Here is a 26,913-nt window from a genome sequence, read left to right on the forward strand (position 1 = left end):
TGGAATAAAATATCAGATAATTGATCGCAATTTTAATATCTTTTATTAAATGGAGTAATGGAGTATTGAAGTAATATTTAGAGACAGGTAAAGCACACTTACGATTATTTCTCATTTAGCAATAACACGCATTAAATGTCGAGAGAGGGGAGAGTGTTAGAAGGAGAGAGAGGCCCGTTTATTATTGGCATTAGCATTAGTATATCTTGCATTAGGTTAGTTTGAGTATTCGCCCATAGATAGATGTGCGAGTGTTCATTATTTAGATAAACAAAAAAAAAAAAAACCAAAAAAAATCATTAAAGTTTATCCAGTAGAAGAATATACATAACATACATATATATATGTATATATATGATTGCAATAATTATAATTGAATTTCGAATAAATGAAATGAAAAGTTGTTTTCGTTTTCTCTTCGCTTGTATGCGCGAAACAAATAGTAATTAGTTAAGTAATTAATTAATAATAATTAATATCATTCGTGTGCTTATTCATCTAATTTAATTAAAGGAAAATTTTTTCCTTATTGCTTATCAAAAACATATATAATCTTAATATTTTAAACCACGAGATCGGCCAGCATTTGGTTTCCCAAACGCATTCGTACGCACAACGGGCGATCCCCGGCTAACACCACCAAGACCGGTACGTAAATTCGGTGCCATATATGGACGTTGACTTGTACTACTAAATGTCTGTAGTTGACTCTGCTGTTGTGATTGATATTGTTGTTGTTGTTGTTGTTGTTGTTTTTGTTCAGACTGTTGCTGTTGAGACTGTTGCTGTTGTCCTAACAATAATATTGCAGATTGCAGGGTAGATGTCGAATTTGCAGGATTTAACGTAAGGAACGCATCATTTGTTGATTGCTGTTGGGGAACTCTTTGATTTAATGGAAAAGAATTGTATGGCTGCGGTAGATTTGAAAAGACATTCTGACCTAATTGAACTGATGGCACCAAAGAATTAATTGGAAAAGTTTGCACATTTGTCGGTGGTGACGACGACGACGATGATGATGATGATGATGATGATGATAATGACGATGGCGGAATTTGCGTTTGTGTTGATGGTGTTTTCTTTTTTGATGGTGCTAAATACCGCGTATTGTTCGATTTAGAATTACTGTTACTGTTAGCGGATATATAGTACTTGCGTCCAGATGGCGTTGTTACAGTAATGCTATCCACAGGTGAACTATTATCATAAAGATTTGTATATAAATATCCATCGTTTATTATGGGATGTACGCGATTATCAAAATACTGTTGAATCGCCTGTTGATACGGTCTTGAATAATTTATATTTGTATGTAAAGGATTTTTATATTCATTATTATTATATGGTATCGAAGTCAATAGTTGCGAGCGTACGCGATTATGTAAATTACTGCTACTCGGTAATAATTCAGTTTCGACTTTTGTTTTATCATTCTGTGCATTTTTTATGGATTCATATTCACTTGATACTTCTTCGACAGGCTTTGCCTTTTCTACGTTTACCTTGTCTTCTGTGGGCGGTATAGCAGATGTGTCTTCTTTATTTTCGTCTGTGTTCTTCATTTCGCCAGCATTTATAGTTTTCTCAGCATTTTTAACTTCTTCTATTTCTTCTACTTTTTCTTCTTCTTCTTGTTTCGAATTTAAATCAGCATTTTCATCTTTGGTATTCATTTTTTCAATCGATTCATCTTTTGCGATATTATTCTTTTCTTGTCTTTTGTTTTCAGCGTTATTACGTTTATTGTTAACAAATGCGAATAGATCGTCGACATCCGGTATATCCGGTATTTTGCCAAATGTATCGAAATTATCGCGAAAAGCATTAGCCCATCCTTCGTTTTTATGCAATTTCGGATCAATAATTAATTTTCCCGGTTTCTTACTTAAATTTTTGATAACAGTTATTGTCTTGACGCGTGTACCTTCTTTCGAATCAATGTTGGTCGCCGAATAGCTTAAGCTTAAATCTCGTTTCTCCTGATTCGTAGAGCGTCGCTTAAGCTGCCTGAGTCTTCTGCCGAATACATGAAATGCATCTAACGTATCATCACCTACATCGATGCCGCTATACTCTTCTAGAGTTCCGCCCATAGTTATCCATAAAAATGTTAGCAAAATATGGATTTTCTTGCCAACCAAACAAAGCAAAAATAATACGTGAAAAGAGAGAGAGAGAGAGAGAGAGAGAGAGAGAGAGAGAAAGAGAGAAAAAGAGATTATGACTTTTACAAATGTATTATGTATTTATAATGCGATAAGCAATTGAAAGGTAAGTACATGCTATAAATTTAAAATAATTGAATGTAATAAAAATGATGATAATGGTGACGATGATGATGATGATGATGATGATGCGCTATACACATGTTCGCTATCTTAACTCTTGATATTCAAAGGAATTTGCATATGAATATTTCTTCACATATATATAATATATATATATGTATATATATATATATATATATATATAATTCAATCAATTTTAATGCATCCCCTCTAAACTAAGTGATGAATGATATCTATGCATATTACATACATGCAAACAACATACATAATCCATTAAAAAGAATATTTTATTGAAAAAAGTCTTCTACTTAGACTTGGATCTGGGAAAAAAATGGTGTTAAAATGTGGAAAATATATTTGAAGAATAAATATATGTACATACACACACACAACCAATATATATTTTAATTGCAAAACTAAAAACGAAACCAAATTTTATAATAAAAATCGGTGCAATACCTTTTAGTTTCATTGCGGTCAAAACGATTAGGTAGTGATTAACAACCGATAGAATTTCAAATTGATGCTATCTAAGCAAAAGGCTGTTTTCAATAATATATAATCGAAATGAAAATGAATATATCATCAGCATCAGCAACAACAACAACAACAACAACAACAACAACAAGAAAAACAACAATAACAACAGCAACAACATAAATCTATTTTAGAAAGCATAAAACAAACAAAACTCCCGATCTACGCCAATTCGTAAGTTATCTTAAGCATATGCACTATACTCGATCACATCAATTCAGAGCATTCAGAGTGCGATAGTAGACGTAGATGGAATTTGAGCAAAAAAAAAATTTTTTTATTTTTTTTTAAATCATACCTGATGTATAAATAGTGCATAATGTTTTCAGTAAAATTTTAATATCAATGTCCCGTGTTATCCGTGGCTAAGTAGAATGATAATTTCAATCTCTACAACAGACGGCTATTCGAACCTTAAAAAGCGGCAGAGAACAGCATCTGCATCTAAACTAAACGCCTTATAATAAATATACCGCATGCAAATATTTGTGGATATCATAAAATTCTCGCTTAAGAGCCCGTGTGCACCGAACACTTGCATGTAAACGTCAACGAAATATCATTTCTAGTATGGCTTCGCGACAAGGTAAAGGTTAATTTTTATTTCAAAAAGAGTGCAAATTCCTCCCAGTTCTCAGTTTCGTTCTTATTTACGGCACTTCCGGGAACAAGAACAGGTAAAACCAAATTCGTTGAAAGATCATTAATATGCCATCAAGCGGTGGCAAACAGTTTGATTAGCGATAAGGCAAACAAACTTATCAAAATAAATTACATCCATCCTAAGTTCCTTCACATCTAGCTTCAGGAAACTGAAGACATGAATGTACAAAACTTATAAAATATTACTTAAATATTGGCCAATACGTACAAAAGTGTTATGAGATATCTGTTAATGCATCTATTGCGCTCGTCCCATTTTTACAATAATAAATTTCTCAACTTTTCAATATCCATCCCCTCGCTTAATCTATATTAGGTTAGGGATGAAATGGAATTTTTTATTACGCCTCTTAACCAATTAACTGTGTTTAGACGAATAAATATGTCATGAGAAAAGTACAAAATTTTCTGTATAATCAATATGTACGGTCATGATCAGTCAGCTCATACGTCCTTTTCGGCTTTTTCTCTTAAAATGTGTATTTCGTCATTTTGTCCAGGTTATTTCCTTATAGTCTGATTTCGCATACTCTGCGTATGCCGAGTATACTCGTTATTATTAAATGTTTACGATGCAACGTAAATGTACATTTTCTGAAACGATCGACACAGTTAGTTAATTAATTAGTTAGTTAAATCGTAATCAAATTTTTGTGTTTTCTTTCTTTATACAAGTAATTACGACTGAACTAGTTTTCATGGGAGCGTTTCATGTTTAATTTTCTTGCACCAAAAATCTTTTATTTGATTTTATTGCCGTATAAAATTTTAAAAATAATTCTCGCGATAATCCTTATGTAGAGGGCGGGGGGTCAAAAAAAATTGTACTACTTTGTGCAAATTTTGTATAGTTCATATTTATATCAAGTTGCTCTTGTTGACCAAGTTTTGCCGCGAAATATTAAAATTGCAGACAGATGGATAGGCAAGCTTAAAGTGATTCGGTTTCGATATTTTAAGTTCCAATATGGTTGCTGCATACATGCATCCGCACAAACTTAATCTACAGCAGGGATATAATCAAAGAGTTTTGAGCGTTCGTTTTGAAACTTCTCGAAAGATATATTATCTGAAATATATTGTGTCACCTAAATCGGGCGTAAATTAAGCAAAAGATATGCTTATAAGGAATGAAAAACTTTTCCAACGATCCGCTTTCAGATAATTATAAATGTAGTAGTAAAGTAAAAATCCTTATCGCGTGAAAAAGTACAGACGGTGCTGCCTTGAAAAATGGATGAAAATTCAAATTGAGGTTATGACAATAAAAATTTCTTATGATATCTCACTCACGCGTATTTGGTGTATGTGGCGCGCAAGCTTAACTTTTTGATTTTGTTGAATATTCTAGTATCGTAGTTATATTAACCCTTTTGTTGCATTGGACAGCATTTGTTTGTCTCATTTATTTCTTACGAAACTGGATGACCTATAGCAATTCCTTTTGGTTCACCAAAATATATACAAGTCCATGAACGGCACGCTAAGTAATTATAAACTGTAGTTCTGTGATCAAAGAGCAATAAGATTTCTACGTTTTACGTTTTAACCGAGTAGTTCTGTTGCTCTCAAACTTTCAAGCTAGTTCAGCAATAAAGTTCCATCAAAAAATGTCTTTCTTAAAAAGTTTACTTTGATTATGGCGACCGAGATATTGAGAAAAAAGTCTTATGGTGATATAACGCCCTTTGCAGAGTAAATATTAGTCAAGCAAAGCGGTGAACGCGCTGACGCCAATGAATGCCTAACTCATCTTACTCATAATCTACCGGTCTGGCTATTCAACGGAATTTGAAAAACTAGTTGAGGACTTCAAATGCCTCTTTACCTTACCGATCGAACATCTTTCATACATAGCATTGTTCTTTCGAAGCGACTCACACCTTTTCGCCTGATTTAACTTCGTCTGATTTCTGGCTTATTTCGCAATATAAAAAAAAATTTTTTCGGGAACTTCGCTTTGACTTGACTAAAGATATAAAAGTCGAATCGAGAAACGCACTATATACTATTTTATGATCACATTAACATATTTATATAAAAGATGCATCTATGCATAGTTCTGAGTAGTGCAAGAAGAAGAGCAGCCCTAGTAAATCTGCCCCGTTTAAAAAGAAAAAAAGTAATTCACTCTATAGCGAATCTGTGAGGATTTCGTCAACTAAGAACATACCGGCAGAACTCTTTTATCCTGAACTTTTAAACGGCACCGGTAAATATTGGTACCAATTTTTCCAGCTTTTATTTGCTGTAGATTTTAACCTACAGATCGGTTTTTTTTTTTTTGTCTTACAAGTATGCTTTCATATGCAATCATATCAATCTTTAATCATCATAAAAGATTCCCAACAACAGGTGAAAGACTGATGGATAAGGTGCATATTGCTAAAGCGACTTGAAATATTATCCTAATCGACAATACTTTTTTTTTTCCTTTTTTTTTTTTTTTTTGGAACGATATTGGCACAAGTTAGGTGAAGTCACATATATATTCAGCTTCGATATTCCTTGGGAAAGGAAGAAGCAGGATAAAAGCTTATGCTCTCTTTCTCTCTCTCCCTCTTTCAATGACAATTTGTTCACTATGGACGATAACTTAGTAGCTTTCCCTTGACGAAAATTTACACCAATATTAATGGCAAAAATGCGTACAGAGATTGCATATTATATAGGTGGAGAGCCGCATTTGTCACTTTCTACTTTTCTAATATGGTCTGCGATGGGTATTTATCTGTTGCTTGGTATAAAAAGAATTTTAAATACATATGTAAAATGAAAGATATTGATTGATTGATTGATTGAGTCAGTTAAATTTTATTTATCTATGATTTTTTTAAACATTTACGGGGTTATATGAAATTTGTCGGGTGCTTGACAACCAAAGTTTCTATTACATTACCAAAACATGGTATTACATAAGGAGAAGCTTATCAATAGATCCTTTCTTCTCTGTTGGCGTGAGGGGTAAGTTTAAATTACATCTGATAACAGGTTTGTACATGTACATACATTCCATATTAGACGTGCGCATGTATGCATTTTTCTATTATTAATGCTAATGTGTTGTAGAAAATATGTTATACAAGAGTTCACACATAGTGCATACATAACATTTACCTCTATAATGTGCTCACTTATTTCTAATTAACTGTATTTTCCGTCGCTTTGAAATTATTGTTGTTGTTATTATTATTATTATTGTGGTTTTATAAACTAATTTCTACTGGATTACAAGCAAAGCATAACTCGTAGTGCAGTATGTAAAGCAGAGTGCCCGTTATATTGCAAAAGTTTTTTGACCTTCATAATTATTGAAGGTAGAGTTCTATGCCAAAAAAAAAAAAAAAAAAAAAATTAAAAAAAAAATAAAGAAAATAAAATAAATAAATAACGCTTTACATTCTCTACTTAATTTCAAGTACAGGTGCTATTATATCGTAACAGATGATGAAATTGAACACATTACGAAATATAGAAAGGCTAGGTGAGCTATTAAGATCGGCAAATAATTTCATTTGCGAGATTAGCCTGTACTATGCCTTATGCGTTGCGTAATTCGGGAGTAACCCTCATTGGACCGTCATATAGGCATTGGCCCGTCATATATTTGTATCCAACAAGCATGCACATGATCGCTATGAACATTTGAGTCGTATCTTTTTGAAAAGATCTCTATGAGAAAAAATTTATTATTTTTTTAGAGACAGTTATACTTTTTGTGGACTTCTCCGTATGCAGCGTGCTTTTGGCTTTCAAACCTATATTTCAAATAGATGGAGACATATATATCAAGCAGGAAAAGTTGTTCAACTTGACTCAGTGTGGATATATGTCATCTATATCTCAAAAAAAAAAAAACAAGTCAAAATATGACATTGGTGCACGGCCCACTATGCCATATCCTATAGTTATTCATATGTCGACTTTTCACAAAAAAGCGTTGTATGAGAAGTGGTCACAAAAATGGTCCGATCGGAATCATTGCTTCATAGTTTCGTCCTTGGGCCAAGACCAAAGCACCGCAAAAATTGCGCCCTCAGACGGACAGATAAGTTTTAGGGGGCTAGATCTATCTCAAGTCCGTCTGGATGTTGCATATATCCGTACAACCCTTGTATCAAAAATCGTGTAGGGTATAAATAGAGCAGTTTGAAAAAAAAAAATTGATTCAAAGTCATCCGAAATTTTTAAAACATAACTTGCGGAAAGTTCAGATTAGGCAAGTCGAAGTAGGCTCTCTTGTCCATTCACTAAGCGAAAAATCGACAAAAACAATAGCATTAAAATAGCATTCAAAGTAAGTAAATGAAGATCAATAATCGCATTTGAGAGTCGATTATACGATTTTTTCTGGTTATTCCCATAATTCCCCGAATTTAATTAAACGGAGACAACTAAAAAAGCATTACTAACATTATCGTAATTAGTTTTAAACAATTACATATTGGATCTCAGTTAATTGCTACTGTCAGTAAGTAGGTATGAAGAGTATGCTTTAAAATACAGCGAACAACGTAATGCTCTAATCCCAGATGGCTTTTACATGAATGATTGAAGTTCATTTTAACAGAAAACCGCTTGAAAGAGTTATAAAGAACGGAACCGGGGAAAAAAACGAAAAGCTTCTAAATCGAATTTTTGCTACGAAACATTTTTCAAAATATGAAGGTAATAAGATCTCTGCTTTTTGGCTCGCTTCCTACTAAATAAATATCTTGATTAGAAATTACTACGGAATCGAAAGTTTTTAAGGAGAAGAACTGAAGCTCTTCTCCTTCTTTAATTGTTTATTGCAATTTGCTTTTGCATTTCAAAAACAACTCTCAAGTACATCATTTCGGAAAGTCGTCGTAGAATGTTTATTATTTTATATGATTGACTTATTAAACTTTGTTTTTGTACCGGTATTCAGTTGTTGATATTCTTGTATAGCTTCAACGCAGCGAGTATATCAGATTAACTGATGAAATGATGGCAACGCATTAAATATAACCCGATGATGATCATACAATGAATATCAATCAAATGTTTCGCTATTTTTTCTTATTTAGCTAGACTTGACTTGTGCACAATAACGCGCAAATCGTGCATAAATAATACGAAATAAGACGAAATAAGGTTTTTCGGTTTTCTCACAGCTTATCAAAGTATGACTCTATTGTATAAAAATTTTCAAATAATCTTTCTTGTTGAAATATCTTATTTTGTAGGTAGGTAAACATATATAAATATGAATCGAGACTTATGTCGCTGTGTCGTTTTGTTTTCCAACTAAATATTATTCAGAAATATATTTATATATGAAATGTGAATAATACTTATTACAATTGCACGATAAGCAATTTTTTCTTAATAATCATTCAGCCATGGGATGTTCGTCCCCGATCTTTGCACAACTCGGTAATGATCAGAAAGAAGTGGAACGAAATAAGACAATGAATGCTGCCTGGTAGATGTAAGTTATATGCTTTTACCGATCAGGCATTCGCTATAGTCACAATCACACATACACACATAGCAGTGAAACAATATATCTTTTAACACATACACATATATATAATTATATGTATAGAACGTCTTTCAACAAGAAGCGTCTTTCAATGTTTGCATGGGGCAGTTGATCAAATTTCAAATACCGACGGTTTAAGTTCACACACAATATGATATTCCTGTAATGTATTAAAAACCTTTATAATCATATTATGGTAGACGAGAAAGTAAATAAAACAGAAAAATGATATAATTACTATAAAGTAACACTGGCTGTGGGAAACAAATATTTAATATATTGGGCTTGTTAACGTGAGATGTGTCTTTTCAAATCAATTATGCAATAAGGGAACTTTTTCATAAGCTACGTTCTGACACCGTATCTGTATCCGTATGGGTGGCCGAGTAGGTAAGAATCGCGACTAGCGAGTCCGTATTCGCGGGCTCAAAGTGCTCGAGTTAACTTTGCGCGTAGGTAAAGCGAATGCACGGACGATTGGATACACAAACACTAACTAGGTTGCGGCCGTCTTCGCCGCTTTCTCTTCTCCTTCGTCGTCATCATGCTACGCAATTAGCTGGCATACTCTGAATGACTCTGGTCATATTAAGAAAAAATAAATCAAAGTATATATAAAATTTGAATAAAATTGAATTGAAAGACAGACAGACGGGTAGGACGATATAAATAATTATTTATGCATACATTAACATACGCTATATATATCATGGACCGAAGGGAATTACAGATAGGATAAGGTATAGAATGGCCAAGGGCTTATGATCTGCCCGTTCGGTAAATAGGTTTCATCCGTCTGCTTGTTCTTATAAGGGTTTTACATGTAACTGGCTGTGGAGTGTCTGTGGGACAAAAATTTGAAACTGTTACACAATATTCACTACTGATCCTTTGTGCCTTTTGAAGAAAGTCGACGAATATTATACCGTGCACATGCCAAAATACGGACGGTCGTCACCTTCTTGTCGACTTTTGCCTTTTTGACCACATCGGACGCCTTCCGCTAATTGCTGTTCATTCGGTTCAATGCCGATTTGGCTTTTAGAGCGTACGGACGGGCGATTTTTCCCATCGATGGACCAATTTTAATTTTCATATCACGGCAGGGGGCCAGTACAAGATTCAACTATTAATAAAAATTGCGTATACCGCATGAAAAAAATTCTTTTTATTTCACCTAAACGGCACGAACACCTGGCAGTTTTTGATCAAAGATGCCCTAACGCGGCGTCCACTTCGAATAGGCCTTTCTCATGGATATGCGTACATGCCAAGTCATGGATGGAGGGTACCAGCTACTGCAGTGTCGAACATTAAAGCTTTCTTATATGTGAGATGAGGGAGAGGTTGTCAGGTATTTATGATACAAATAAACAGCGGAATCGATTTTTTTATATGATCAACCACTTAGGCGATGCAATGTCTCCTATTTGTGCAATATGGTGACGATCAGAGAAAGAGAGAGAGAGAGAGAGAGAGAGAGATGAGGAAGCGGCCGCATAGTAGGTATCTGTCCATCCGGACTTTACCGGATGACTACTCACTACACAATTATGATCGAAGTTAACTCTATCGTATTGAGATTTGAACTCGCGAATACAGACTTGGCAGTAGCGAATCTTAACCTGCTCTACTGTACTCATGCATATATATATTCGTATTGTTGCCCTATCACATAATTGATTTAAAATAACACACCTCGCGTTGATCCACCCAATATATAAAAAATTTGTTTTGCACAGTCATTGTTGCTTTACATGCTCCTGCGCAGCTTTAAGATTTTACTCTGCATTGCTTAGAAATGGCTAATCAAGAATTTTATTTTATTACTATGCGAGCAATCACGTCGGTCGAACTTTTCATTAGTTATATAATCGAATACATGCATCCAGAGCTTATCACATTTTCAACAGTGCCTTCTTTCATTTTGATCGATTTTTATGAAGTAATAACAATAAATATAAGCGATAACGAGAAAAGATGACATTTTTTTTGCCCATAATGGGCAACGTAAGGTGGACAATTCCATAAAATTGTGTATAAATATTTAGCGAAACCATTCATATGCTTAGCGGAAAGCTCTCTGAAATTTACAAAATAATTTTTAAATTTTAAAATTTAATTTTTTTTTTTTTTTTTTTTTTGGTTTAGTTTTCTGAATGTAGTAATTAATGACGGTGTCGAAATTTATGGCGAAATAATGGAAGCATTGTTTTTGTTTCGAATTGAGATCCTATATGCATGCCCTATCAAGGCCATTCTCCATCTCGAACAGCGTTGGTTTGAAAAATTCTCATTTCTGGATAAAGTATTTGCGAGACAATTCACACAAAGACCTTCCATTGCCCATAAAGTGACTTTGCATCTTTATAAGCTATAAGCAAATGCACTCAAGGAAGAGTAGAGAAAATTGAGTGTCATGACGATGTAATTGAAGAATCATTGATGAAATGTTTGCTGGCAAGAATTTTTTTTTTTAATAAATCCAAACGCAATGAAGACGAACGACGAGTCCGCGCCAATGTCAGTTTAATCAGATAATAATAGTGTGCTACGCGTACGATCTTAAAAAAGGATAACGATTGATTTATGATTTGTGCTTGAAGCAATCAGAAGACACAGATGTAGTACTTGCTTAAGAGCGATAGCTTCTGTTGTTCAATAAAAATATGAGAATTTTTATACCCGGCGCCAAACGGTGAGGGGATATGAATTTTATATATATATATATATATATATATATATATATATATATATATATATATATATATTCTTGATCAATCTTAAATTGTAAATCGATCTATGGCATTGTTAGTTTCTTCGTCTATACAAATGTGTGTGGCGAACGTCCTCCCGATTGCAAAACCGATTAAGATATTAGGAGACATTACAAGTTCTTGAGAACCGATTGGTATTAAAATTGTGTCAATGTGTACCGTGAAATATGTACTAACATCTTCTCTACTTTCTACGCTTTCTTCATAGACAATAACACATACAATGGCAAAAATTTCCATGTTTATATTACGGGAGATCATACAGCATCCGCTCGTTGCTGCTCATGCTGTACTTTCTTTGCTTACCAAAGCAAACGTCGTCCAACTGGGTTCAATGACCCATACGTTACCAAGTGTATCTTTATTTAGAGCTGCTATTGAATACTTGTCGGTAGTTTGGCTTCTTAGTCATAGATTGAGTTATGAGAGTCTGTCCAACGGGAGTTCTTGTTGTTTGTTTCACGCGGTTTGGGATGCAATCCTGGCCTACCTCTTCCACCGTATAATAATAGATTGAAGTTGATTGATTTACCTAACCACTAAAAAAAGGCGTGAAATGTTGGGCGTAACCTTTGTCTTTGATTATTTTTTTTTTTTTTTGCACATATTGGCATGCACATCCTCAATAGGATCGCAACTATCACGCAATCCTGAACTAATTAAGAGTTGTTCAATCCATTTAGGGTAATGTGTAGATTGTTTAACGATCATTATCACTTATTTGACTTTGCCCGTTAATACGATTAAAAGCATTACCTTGCATAACTATTTGCTAAAGATTTTCGAGCTTTGTACAAATTCAGGTAAGGTTTTTTTTTGTATTTTGTAATTTCCAATCTGTTACTGTGTGAACCATAAGAAGGCACACGTTACTTGTATCTTAATTTAGTGTTTACTTGAATTCTGCTGCAGCTGATCTTATTCTTTTGTTTTATTTATTTATTAATTTTTTTTCTCTATCACAATTAAGTTATTTTGTAGTTTAGTGTGTCTGTGACGGAATTTTATAAATTTAGTAAATAAATCAAATAAAGACGGTTTGTATAAAAGAAATGCAGACATCAATGGATGTAATGTTTCGACTTATTCACAGGTGTTTTAAAAACGTTAAGAAAACTTACGAATATTTGTCGTCTCTTACTAACTAACGACACTTGACGAAGACGCAATACTTTTTCCTCCCTTGATCTTGCTTGCTAGATTCCTTGTCGTCTTACTAACGACACTTGAAGACGACCCAATACTGTGCGCTCTTAGTCGTGCTTGCTGACAGAAATTTTTCGCCTAAAACAGGAAACTACAAATTTTTTAAACATCCTAGTGCGCATCGTGGGATTAATTTAAGAAAATTGGAACCAGCTAAAATCTTTTCTTTTTTTTGCATTTGCCCAAAAGTTGGAGCAGTGTGCAAAATATCATGTATCGAAACAATCACATACCACGTCATTAGATTTTAAAGCAATTGAAGAAGGTATGACGGGGAAGGAGACAGCAAAACGGCAAGTTTGAAAAGAAAGAACTTTATTTTTTATTTCCCAAACCCCGATATCTGTAACATGTAATTGAATCATATCAAGCTTATCATATTCACTGATCTATCCGGTTTTCACTGTACATACGAAAGAAATCGATGAAAGAAAAAATGAAAAAGCATTTTTGCCGTTCTTCCACAATCCGCCATAAATGTTACAGAAATCATTTAGGCCAATATATTATTCATCTTACTTTCTAGCAGTGAAGTAAGCTATACTAGATAATATTAAAAATTTCTTACATTGAAATCATTACATCTTCAAATTAGTAGACTGTCTGCACTTTCTGAGCAAGCACAGACTGGGGTTGAAGTTGCAGAAAGGAAATCGCATGGAATCGTAAGACGGTGTAAGTAAATTGCTGAGAAATACATATAACTAGAGATTAATCTTACGGTCCTTTCCTTTCCTTTCAATTATTGCATTGTATCCTCTTCTCTTCTTAAAATATTATATTTTCGAAACCTTGACCCAAAAATATTTTCGAAAAGAAGTTGAAATTGTGTTGTCAACATATATTCCTCTCATTCTTGAATATTTTTGGCAGAAAAACAAAAAAAAAGCAAGATTTTTTCTTTTATAATATTTCGAAAATATTCTCATCATTTTTAAATAAATTGGTTTTTTTTCTACGCCTTGCTAGTATAGCAACACGATCACTCTTCCTGAAAAACTTGCAAAATGAATTTTATTATATCGATAATATCTCTCTCTCTCCCTTGTTGAAGTTATGAAAAATTGCTTATGATAAATTGTCCCCTTATTATGATTACAAGAATGAAGACCGATTAATTAATTTTATTTTGAATTTTTTTTTTTTTTCTCATCTTTTAAGAGATTTTTCGTTGAATTTGTGTAGTAGAAATTTATCACACACAACAACTGTCGCGCGGATCCTTGCATTAGACAAAATGTTTATTTAAAAAAAAATTTTTTTTAAATAATTAAATAATGCTTAATTTATTTATATAATATTTATTTAATAACTTATTTCGCTCACCACCGTTAGCATATTTGAATGATTGGTAACACTTTAGATTTACTTGTAAACCAAGCGCATAACTTCCAATGGTTTTTATATAAAAGCATCATCGCAAACAATTCCAATGTCTCTTGACAAGTTCGATCCTAATTAGACAGAAACAAGTACCGGAGGCTATGTACATCTTGAAGCGAATCTTAGATACCCTTCGACCTTGATAATTGCACTTAAGTTGGTGTTGTACGTATTTTTTGTTTTTGCTCTCTCAAATCGCTTAAATTTATCAAACGATTGCCGTCACGTGTTATTGCATTTTCACTAGCGATAAGACGAAGAAGATAAACCGTTTCCAAGCTCTTATATATAATTGAAAAATATAATATATTAAATATAAATATTAAGTTTTGTGCTTGTTTGTTGCTTATTATATTTTTGGATTTGGGGCACAAACGATATGACATAGTTAATATATTCATATCCTTTGGTGGATGGGGATGAAAGTATTTTCTGTTTTCATTTTTATCGATCATCATGTTTCAGTGGTAACGGTATATATATGCACTTGGGCTAAGATTAAAATTCATTTCGATTGATTTGTGCACAGAGCAGCAAGATAAACAAGTTTTTTTTTTATTTTTTTCTAAATTTTGTCTTCCACTTTTTGCCTGATTGATGTCAATATCTAGCGAGAAATTACAATTTTCTTCTCTTTTTGTTGTTGTTTTTTTTTCAGAGTTACTCAAATTTTATTCACTATAAATTTATTTATTTTTTTGCATTCCTATACAATTCTAAGCAATATCGATAAAATGTTCGGAAATTTTCTTTTTGTATGGACTTTATTATTTTGCAATAATTACTAAACAACTGCCGTGCAACATGCGAAGATACGATGTAGGGCGACTGGGAAACAAATTTATATAAGATCTCGAGAAGCGTAGAATTCAGAGTCCGCCGTGTCCGACCGTTTGTCTCTCTTCATATGTTGTCCGTTATTAGAATTGACTATTATATTTAGAAAGCACTATTATAATGGGACGCGGGCCAGATCAATTCGTTTAATTTAGATATGGACATAAGGACCTTTCAAAATAAGGCTTTCTATGGGAAGTGGTCGAAAAAATGATCACGTCACCCGAACCATTTTTTAATAGGTGTCGTCCTTGGTTGAACAAAAGAAAGGATAGATAGACGGACCGACAGACAGACAAGCGTAAAAGCTTAAATAAGAGGTGCAGCTATCTCACGTCCTACTTGGCGTTGCATACACCCGAATAAACTTAATCTAACCTTATGTGTGAAATGGTGTAGGATATGAAAGCCTATCGGTTGATGGCAACATTTCAAATTTGGAAGTAGACGTCTTGCGCCCACAATCCAAATGGATCTACGTGCATATCTTGTACAAATACTTTACCAAATTTTGAACGACGAATGTGTTGACGCAGGTATATACAGTTACCGGCCTTACCGGTTATCTTACTCTCCGTCCGTGCTCTTGGAGTAATTTTCACCATTAAAGTGGATAAGTAGAATAAATCTTAGAAGTGTTGAGAAAACATATGCCCATCATTCTCGCACTTCTTCAATTTTTCGGACCCGCGTGCCGACCACCCCATGCGGAATCCGTCTGAACAGGTGGTGATCAGGAGACACCATGTTTATTGAGTACACTGGCCGTGGCAGGGCTTCCCATTCGAGCTGCAACGGTGTATCACTCACACAGCTCTCGTTCAACAAGTTTCCAGAAAATGTCATTTTCAGTTCAATTCGTGTCGCCACATTTAAAGTCACGTTGAAGCCATAACCGATACCATAAGCCTCCGAACGTGTTTGGCTTGTTGGATTTCGACAGCCGATTTCTTCAAATAAACAACATAAGTAATGAATTTGAAAGAAGAAGCATATTGAACGGCGCACGCTGAATATCATCGAATACTTCGAATTCAACCGTTATGTACACTGATGTTTCCCATTTCTTTATCATTTTTACGTGTACAAGTCATTCATAAACATATTTCCAAACACCTAATACATGCTTACACCATGTACATATGTAAGTAATATGTATGTATAATGTGCATTTATTTGTTTTGTCCAAAGAACTGCTTGAAAATCGGGTAATTTGAAAGCGTGCATCTCAGAAGAAAGCATCCCGTGTTTTTCGGGGGAATATTCCTCTCTCCTGTTCACAGCTCTTCTAGCCCAAATGCAAACAGCCGCCTAATGGCAAACAAACAAAAAAAAAAAAACCAAATATAAAGAATTTATTATTTCGCCCTCAATGAACCAGAAATCTTGAAAAAGAAAGTTTGTAAAGTTTGCTGAACACATTTGTCGAGAAAAAATTTAAAACAGAGTCGTGTAGGTATTACACACCATTGCTCGGCATGCAATGCAATTAATCGCATTTAATCTGCGAACTTGATCGATATTTTCTTTGAGTTATTTTGGAGCAACTTGCTGTTTACTGAAATAGAGCTTGATTCTCATTTATTAGGGAATCGCTGCTTTTCACCGTCAATTAATTTTTTTTGTTTTCATTTTAAAAATCTCTTTACGATGCATAACACATATGTGTGCCTACTTTTTACATGAATACATACATACATATATACATACATTCCAGCTTATGTGTGTGTATATTTGTATGTTTATATACACATATATACATACATACATATATACATATATACATACATATATACATACATAAATACATAATTATGTATATAATGAATATGTGCTTTTAATGTGAAACAAGTTTTTATTGCTGCTGATGATTACGTTACACTTCGGCGACTTTAGCTGAAATAACTGTTATAAACGTTGATAGGAAATACAATGCAACGTTAGATCAACTAATAATACTACATCACACTATAATATTACTTTCGCATATGTGATTAATGTCAATCCTCTTTATAAATTATATTCGTATATATATGTATATATATATATATATATATATATATCTGATATCTTTTTAATAAGGAAGGTAAGATTGTCAAAACATTTGCAAAAGGAAATATCAATTTCCTTTTACTTACACATATTGAACGTGCGTATAAATTAAGTTTTTGTTTTTTTTTTTTTTTATGTATAATCAAAGATTGGTATATGAATGAGAAAGATATTGAGAATATATGTAGATATTAGGTTTTGCTTTTTCTCTTAATTAATGAATAAATTTAAAACATGCATAATAAAAATGCCAGACACATTTCTTTCCAAGTTGGGTCGCGACTTTGTGCGCGAGCCAATGCATAATGGACTGGTTCTGGTTGCGTGGAGTACATCGAAATAGCTTCATATCAGCCTTTTAAGGTAAAACATGAAAATTCAATTGATATGGGCTACTAGAAAAACCGCGAAAGAAAAGCGAAAAACAAATATACAAAAAAAAAAAAATAAAAAGCGTACTAAGCGAGCTAAACTGCTGCGCTCCGTTCCTTAGTTTTATATAACAAAGGCAATGGCTTTTTAAGTCAAAACCGCTTCTTTATTAATTGCGGATTTGCGCCATTTAATGATTTCTTTGTTTATTATTATACGCTCAGCTCGTATATTAGTAGCTATAGATATATCACTTGAATGTATGTATGCATTATATATACATATATATATATATATATATGTGGGAGATGTACTTTTCATATCTACGCCATAGGAATAGGGCATGTGGCGAAAATATTCCCGGAATCGCACGTGAGCTAGTTATGTGAGGTAAAAAGTTCAAAGCGTTTAAGCGATTGCTTTAATACGTTTTTCTCAACTGGACAATAAAATAGATGCGTCCTCTTTAAAGCTGTAAAGGTGGATTTGTTGGAATAAATTCAATATATATATATATATATATATATATTAGATAGGTCGAGAGCAGATTTATTCATTTTAGGCAGGAAGGAGGATGGCTGGGCAATCAGCTGCGAAATCAAGAAAAAACGTATAAATTTATCGTCGGTCGCATAACTTTGTCACGAGTGTTAAAAAAACTATTGCTCCGCATTATAATTTTAGCGAAGCGGCGGGATTCTTTCACGCCATCTGGAGCAATCTACAATGAAATTGAAATGAATTTTGTATCAACTGCGAACGTGTTTATTAGAAATCAATTCAGAAAAGCCCTTTGCTCAGAAAAGTTAATTCGGAGAAGGGGAAACATTATGTTCTAGTATCTAAAAATTGATGCCGACCAAGAATCGCTCAAATGTGACGAAACGACGTAACAAAAATAAATTTATTTAAAAAATGATGCGGCGGAAGAAGGGAAAAAATCCCACATTAGATTTACTTAAAGAACAGTGATGGAGCATGACGAAAGATATCTGCCCTTTTTTGAGAGAGTGTCTTAAAAAATCAAAAAACTATAAATAGATTTGCGTATAAGAATTTTGTTCGAAACTGTAATGTTACCGCATGGCAAGGAAAATAAGTCCATGCTATGAAAATTTCAGACAGATATTGATCCGAAGTGTTTAACAATTAATTCGGTGGAAGCGTCGTTCCTGAATTATCTCTTGCATGTCCATTAAATGGGCAGGTAGGTCGCTTTCACGCGGGGCGGGAAGGACTAAAGCATCATGTTCGCTATAGGAACATAAAAAAAAGGGGGAAAAAATGCGCAAAAATATTCAAAAAGTTTCCGATATAATATCCCAGGGGAGATCTGCGATAATTAGTTTCCTTCAGGAGCTGCAGCTGTCGTTGAAAAGGATGGTGGTTACACAAGTTGCTGACCGTTTGAATTAATTGCTAAGAAAATGCTTACTTTTGAGTACAATATCTGGCGTTTTTTTTTGCATGTGTTGTATACATCTATATTACTGTCCACTTGGAAACGCATTGCGGCATTGTTGAAATGAAGTTCTTTTAAGTTTTTGTTTATACGGAAATGTTTTCACTTCATAAAAAAAAAGATAAATGTAATATATATCTATATATAGTAGTAGAAGGACTGTGGAAAATAATACTCTCCCGATCAACATGTACCTATTTTTCTATCCACCAGGGTATATATATATATATAATATATGTTACATTTTTCGCTATCATAACATTGTAAGGTAATGCTTTTCCTATAAATTTCTTTTCAGAGTCGAAAAACAACAACAGCAATATTACAAACGGAATTTCTTATACATTGCACGTATATCTGTATGTATATATTTAAAATTAATAAGTTTGAAATAACATATATTTAGAGGTGAAAAAAAAAGAAAAAGAAAAAAAGAAAAAAAGAAAACCGAGCGAGCCGCAATTATATACATACAGATATTACATAACTCCCCGTCATACATCTACAATCTACAAGGATTACAACAAGGATCATATAACATGAAGCATAATTCATAGGAATATTATGTAAAAATTGAAAATAAATGAACAAAGAAAAAAAAAAAGAAAAAAAAAAGAAAGCTTAAGAAGAACAATTTTGAATACAATAGAAGAGGAGAAGAGAACTTAAACTTAAACTTAAAATAATGAGTGTTATAATACGTTTACAAAACTTGCCGTGGTCGGCAAATGCTTTGGATATACGGCAATTTTTCAAAGGTCTCTCGATACCAGATGGTGGCGTTCACATTGTCGGCGGAGAAATGGGCGATGCTTTTATCGCATTCAGGTAGATATTCGCAACTTCAACTTTATACTTACATAACATCTTAATTAAAAGATGTCCTAAACTTAATTGAATTGTTGAAAGGTAATAAACATTTCCAATAGTCAGTCGAGTCAATCGAGAGTCATCAATAATAATAATGATAATAATAATAATAATAATAATAATAATAATGATGAGAGAAATACAATTCCCCATACATACATCCATACATACATACATACATATATACAAAATGTATATCATTATGTATGTGTATGCGTATGTCACTAGTAAGATTATGTCCATCAAAATCAATTAGCACGATAAACATATAAATAATTTGAAACAAATAAACAAAATTGTGCCAGAGTAATATCGAACGAGAGTTCTGAGCGGTTTTGTTGTCAATCCTAATTAAATCGTGGTGAATACGTGAAATGCAAATGTAAGTTTCCCACCTCATCACATGTGCATATTTACGATTTTCAAAATGTATTTTAATCGTCAAGCTATGGTAAACATATTACATTAGCAAACCAGGAGGAGAACACAATAGCTACTACGAAGTATTTTATGATAGCATATGATAAAGGGTAAGTGTGTGCATCTATTTTTTTTTGTTTTTTTTTTTCACATGCGAACGGAATTATAGGCAGTGCTAACATGCATGCATGAGGCAATATAAAATTCGGATAGTATATGAGACACGCACTTCCATCAATCTTCCACGCGGAACTGTCATCTGATATTAGCTTGCGGAGTCAGAGGCTTCGTTATTTTCTCCCGTCTATTGTTGTTCTGTTCCTTTTCTTTTTTTTTTCTTTTTTCTAGATTTGCAAGCATTTTCATGCAAATCAATTTCTCATACTACTGCCTCACATTTTTCGGGCGGGTAGAATAGAGACTCTGCTGGCGCATCTTTGTACGCGTCATAGTTAATTATTTCCTTCTGATATACATACAGCTCGGATTTACATTTGAATGTGACTTTTTCTTCGGTAATAAGAGGAGAACTTCATATGTGCTCAGGAAATGAATCATCGTTCGATAATTCACGGGAATAAGAAAAAAACTTCTTTTTTTTTTTTTTTGCAAAATTCGATTCCATTCATCAATAGAGCCTCCCTGAATAATAATAAAATCAGTTCCACCAAAGTTCTGTTGCTTTTTTTAGATTCCACTACGGTTGCTACAACGATTTCTGCATTTAATCCAAATTCTATTCCCTGAAGCTTCACGTAGCATTTTTAAATTAAGAATATCTGGGGGAATAAAGCGGATAGAGAATAAGGTGAGTGCGACAGGAAGTCAATGCATGCGCTTTTGCCTTCGCATATGATGTGTTTTTTCCACTGTATGACTAGTGCGAGAGAATGTCTTTCTCATTTCAAAATTTTTATACAGACTTGTGAAAACACAGTCCTCGCATATATTTACGTCAGGTTTCTCTTACAGCTTCACTTTTCCACTAACTATCGAAAATGACTTTTTATTTTTTAACATTTAACCTTTTCCCACCAAAAGCAAGTATTCGCTTAACATATCACATTCGCGTTTTTTCACCATTTTTGCATATAATAAAAGTATGGTAACTAAGGCCATTATAACTCGTAAATAATCAATGAAAATGATTTGAAGAACGACAATCGTTTTCCCGGAAATTATTGATTAATACGTTACTACTGTACCAATTTACTTTCCCATTGGCATAACAAAATTGCGACCTTATGAGAGAGAGAAGGAGAGAGAGGGAGAAAGAAAGAAAGAAAGGAAGAGAATCGCTTCGGCGTACGGTGCTTATAACACTTCTTCGTTAATTGTTAGCCCGTGCGGAAGAAGAGAGAAACGGTCCTGCTATTCTAATTAAAACTGGAACTGGTCTCAAATTAATGTCTGGGTGATCGTGTTTTTCGCTAACTATATATATCGCTAGAATAAGTAAACTTTTAAGTATAAGTTTCCGAATCTTTACGAGCTTTCATTTCAACTGATTTCCTGCATAAACAAAGTGGTCGAGAGCTCGCTAAACAAGCTTTATCACCGCAGTATTAATATTTTTAAAATTCGCTGCACATATCTTAAATCATTTATGGTACAGGGTATGTCTCTAATCGCACTCTCGGGCTTAACTGCAAGGTGCCCGATGGCACGTACAGGGCGGCAATTATTGAGATACTTTGACAAGATTTGCCATGAACGCTATTGGAAATGAATTACACTGGGCCGTTTCTACGACTGCCACCCACATAACGCCTTATTTTGAAAAGTGATAATATGATGAAAAATTGGACTTTTCGAAATCACTGAGCAATAGTGGTTCAATGCATTAATCGATTTGAAAAATTTCAATCGGATACGCTCACGTATCAGCGTTCGTTCAGCGAAACGTTTTATTTTACAATTTTTGGTATTTTATGGTAAAAATCGTTTCATAGTATTAGTTCGACATGGATATGAACTATATGAAATTTCAGCCATATAGGTCTATTTTGTGGAACTTATTCCATATAAGGATTTTCATGTAACGTAAGCTTTTTAAGGGCAAAAGAATCTAATTTGTAATAGTTTATGACGGAAATAGATGCAGAATAATAAGCGGATTAACAAAGAGAATTAATTTTGATAAGTTTGGATCGCATCAGCCTACCGATCAGCTACTACGAAAAGTGCGTCTTTATATGAGACTAAATATTTTTAAATGGGAAATTATATTAAGCGAAGAGAGGTTCAACGCATTTCATTGCCGTCACCCAAGGGCGGAGACATATTCAATTTGTTAAAACGTTACCGTAACACCCCAAAAAAATACTCAGACATGCCGTAAAGTATACGCATTCTTCTTCGTCACTATCGAATTTTGAGTCAATCGGAACACGTCCGTCTGCCTAATCTGTGTGACAAAACCGTCTCCGATTAAAAGCAAGATAAAAACATTATTGCCGACCATTAAATAGCCTACATTACCACGTCTAATAGGGTCCTTGATTAATTTTCTTGTATAAATGCGCTTCTCGTGGAAGCCCTCGTATGGAAGGGCGGCTAATATGTCGACTGCCACATACAATTGAAGCTTTACGGCTATGTAAGGGCTTAATTTTCATGAGAGTACTTATTTATGGTGGGATCTGAAAAATAGATCTTTGTGATGCAAAATTTCTCATTCATTAAAAATTAAATCTTTTTGTTAAAGAGCTTACTATTCATGAGGACCCTTACATAGAATGGATTCCATAAAATAGGATCATGTAGCTCGAATTTGATTTTCTTATTTTTTACGTCATATTTCCAAATATTAAATATTGGACCTTTTTTCTATATCAAGCTTCAGTTTCCATACGACCGTTTATATGGCAAAGGCCTGAAAAAAAATTGCCAAACCCGACCAAAATTTATTATATCAATTTAAAATATCGAAATACCTTTTACTCGGCGATTTTTGTCGGGAAATCTCGATAATTACATTTATTGTTTTTGTAGAGCGATTCTTCAAAATGGGTAACTAGTTATATGGGGCATGGCCCAACTCATTTTGGATAATGTTCATCTTTAATTTGTCTCCGGAAATACGATGTGTAAGTTGAACACAACAATATATCGATCTCAGAAGGATGTACAGACGGACATACCCAGCTTATAATGCTAAATCGATTGGTGTAACAAAATAACGAGTCTATCTGAAGTCCTTCTGCGTTTTACTTGCTTCCGCATAAGCTTAACATACACCCTACAACGAATGGTTAAGCAGTAGAAAAATGTAAATATCGACTTCAGATTTGGCAAAAGCATGGGAAGCTATTGCATACAGGTTGGTATTGATGCGCCTATAATACAATGTACACTCAGCAAATCGATATTTTTTAAAAGTCAAAAAAATTGTGTTCTTGGCTCGGCACTTAAAAATTAAAGCGATAAATATTTCCGCGTATACTCTATGATGTGATGCTACATCATCACCTATACAAATCGAGTACCGAAATTTAGCTTTCTTTCGACTGTTCTCTAAGACAAAAGTTGTAGGTATAGAAAATTCGGTCGCAGCTGAACATGATTTCCTGATTTGCTTTTTATAGCCATTTTTGGTATATAGTTATATAGGTATTGCTACATGGAAAAAATTGAAAATTTTGGCTAAAAGGACTTTTATCGAAAACCGATCTTTACGCGTTTTGCTACCATTAGCTGAATAAATAAATATGAAAACTTTATAATTTACTATCAGACTGGGGTATGTTCAAACAGTAACTAGCGACGTTTGAATCTAAAAGGTAAAATTTGCAAACTACCTCAACTTATTTCATTTTCGTATCTACAACGCGTTAAACCCTACCCGTTATGCTATTAGGCTATCAGTTTGAATGAAGAGAAAGTAGAAATACTTTGGTGAAGTTAAACCGAACTCATGTTGTTCATATTGTTCAAGTGGTTAATATTACTACTTAAGGGCTCAATGCCCTTCTGGTCTTTCTACTCGTGCTATCAAAAAAATATTAATAGTTCAGGAGTAGCTATAGTTTCTCGTAGTATCTCGTAATGTCATCATATTAGAAAATTAAGTTTAAGGAGCCTATGGAGTATACAGCCACCTTGTAAATGCATAAGCAACAAATAATCCAACAAAGTTAAAATTGGTGGGAAGTTGCTGACTCAATATTTGTGAAATTTCAAATCGCCAGAATCGCACCACTGATCAATCGAAAACATTGTGTTATATATAAATAAATAAAGTTATTTCCACGAAATGTTTTTCAAAGAAACTAGATTTGATCGTTAGTCAAAAAGGCCGATATTAACCACTTAAATGCACTACCTTATGATATTGTAATATATAAAAATATGTTGTTAAGTAGTTAAGTGCATGAAGAGTTCATAGAAAATAAGTAAAAACACTATAGTGGAACACAGCCAGCCGACCGTTAAATACCCTATATCATTTCACTTAACACACTTATACATGAGAGATTATATGGGAAGTGGTCGAACGAGCAGTCCGATCCTTGGAACCTTTCATTTTCAATAGCGTTTGCCCTGGGTAAACGCATGTCGGACATTGAATTTCATGAAAATATCTTTAAAATTTGCCAACCGTAAGTTGGGCTTTGGGAGAACAAGGGCAAGAACAGACGGACAGGCAAGGTTCGACGGATTCAGAAGCTAATTCTGAATTGATCTTTTTGCTAAAATGTGCGTCCTCCTCGGTATTGCATTCATCGGCACCTAGCCTTGCACCACAAGCGGTGTAGGGTATCAACACTCGTTATTGTTGATGAAAGGAACATGACTCCGTCTATACATAATGCTTTTATTTACCGGGCATTTAAAATTTCATTCATTTGCATTTATGCAACATCCATTTAGTAAAAGCGTTTCCATCGCTGGAGGCATCTTCTTTTTTTTTGATCACTAACACTTCCGTTTGTTCACGTGTTTGTTTGTAATGCATTTGTACCTCGTCAATGTCCAAGTAGTCTCAAATTTTTTGTGACCCTTATATTTGGTGACGCAGTCTGCACTGAAATGTTAACATTACTAGAGAAATTCCTTATAAAAGTGCGTTTAGCTGTACATTGTTAAATAAAAATTTTTTACTCGAAAATAAAAAAAAATGAAAAAAAGCATTTTACTGCTTCTTAGTGTGAAATTGATCTGATCCATTATATTCGATTTTGTGTCTGTTAGTGACACATGCAAATGAGACTTTTCTACAACGGCCAGAAGATCTGATTTTCGACGCAAACCGTTATCTCTCCACGAATATATAAAATGATATAAAGATCTTCAAATACTGCGTAATTGAAAATGCATCTGAAAAAAAATGTGAATATATTTTTACATATGTATCCATACAATGTATATTTCCTGTTAGTGGACAGACGAGATGACAAAATATTGTCCAGTCAATGTTCGGTAACGGAGATAAAGTAGGGTCAACGGTATTCAATGAAAAACCATTTTCTAATAAGTAAAATATCGCCGAAACTAATCCAACTGCAGTATTCAGTGCAGCCTTCATAATATTAGGGGTGTAAATAAATTCAATCACATTGATTGTACAGCATCATTCATCAGCCATCGAGCTATTTTCGAACATCTTCAACTTCTGCGAACCGATGACCTGGTGCATCGATCCGGAATAGATCAGGGGTCTGCATGCAGGGCGCGGTAAAATTTCCCAGCCTTAAGGTGGAAATTGTTTCTTTGATTGTTGCTTCGGCTAAGAATGTTCATATATAGGCGAATTGCAGGATTTTCAAGACCAAGACCAAGATTTCTCGTCCAGAAATCGTGCGAACCGCTCTTTCACGCTTCCACTAATATACTGAGTTCTCACTCCAGGCCATCCTAATCAGTTCAGTATGCGTTTTAACTGCTCTTGTTCCCACTTCAAAACAGCACGAAATGCAATGCCGGCAAAGGCATTCCCCTCTTTACATTTTGTTATACGCTAAGCGACAGCTTGAAAAAAACTGACGCATACATCGTTCCAATGTTAATATCTAAATTGTCTACGCCTGGAACGAACTTTGGGAAAATTGAACGCAGCAAGCACATTTTGTGAAGCAACCAATTTCAGCGGAACGAATTTATTTACACACCTAATACCAGGAAAAAAAAATTTTTTTTTTTTTTTTTTGTAAACATTAATCATCCCCCACCCTTTAGCCTTTTCATTAAATCTTTGTATAGCAGAAGTCGAATCAAAATATTGGCGCTAAAAAGAAAACAAAAGCAGATATTTTGCCCCATTTTTAACGACAATAGAGGAACAAGGTCAAATGTAACTACAATCTCGCACTGATCTTAGATACATTTACTTATAGCACTTATAAAGGATAGTGTAATCCAATTGATGGATATAACGAACGATCCGGCATCAAATAAAATGGAAAAAAAAATTCTTTTTGACATTTTTTTAAACGCTCATCTGCATACACACACGGATATATCTAAATCTATATTAGATAAGGCACACGTAAGAAGTATCATAAGATTTAAATTAAGCTAAATACGATCTTTATC

General features: G+C 33.8%; 2 protein-coding genes across 5 annotated transcripts in view; one reads left to right on the top strand and one right to left on the bottom strand.

Moving 5' to 3' along the window:
- LOC119632666 overlaps nucleotides 1–26,913 on the top strand; it is a 43,254-nt gene that overhangs the window by 11,540 nt on the left and 4,801 nt on the right. For 3 of the 4 annotated variants that reach the window (XM_038025688.1, XM_038025685.1, XM_038025689.1), the window contains exon 2: nucleotides 19,388–19,917. In XM_038025688.1, the coding sequence (XP_037881616.1) occupies nucleotides 19,775–19,917 (143 nt within the window). In that variant the 5' untranslated portion in view covers nucleotides 19,388–19,774. Of the gene's footprint in view, nucleotides 1–2,175; nucleotides 2,275–19,387; nucleotides 19,918–26,913 lie in introns of those variants that run through there. The other variant, XM_038025686.1, reaches the window with a different exon arrangement.
- On the bottom strand, nucleotides 349–2,111 carry LOC119632667 (putative uncharacterized protein DDB_G0282129). Its single transcript, XM_038025690.1, has one exon. It carries the CDS (start codon nucleotides 2,094–2,096, stop codon nucleotides 555–557), a length of 1,542 nt encoding a protein of 513 aa, XP_037881618.1. The 5' UTR covers nucleotides 2,097–2,111; the 3' UTR covers nucleotides 349–554.

Source organism: Glossina fuscipes, unplaced genomic scaffold, assembly GCF_014805625.2.
Source record: "Glossina fuscipes isolate IAEA_lab_2018 unplaced genomic scaffold, Yale_Gfus_2 1, whole genome shotgun sequence".
In the NCBI taxonomy this organism is placed as follows: Eukaryota; Metazoa; Arthropoda; class Insecta; order Diptera; family Glossinidae; genus Glossina; species Glossina fuscipes.

Bases quoted from the DNA above. Each gene is read 5' to 3' on its own strand.
- LOC119632667 (XM_038025690.1), bottom strand. From the start codon at position 2,096: ATGGGCGGAACTCTAGAAGAGTATAGCGGCATCGATGTAGGTGATGAT.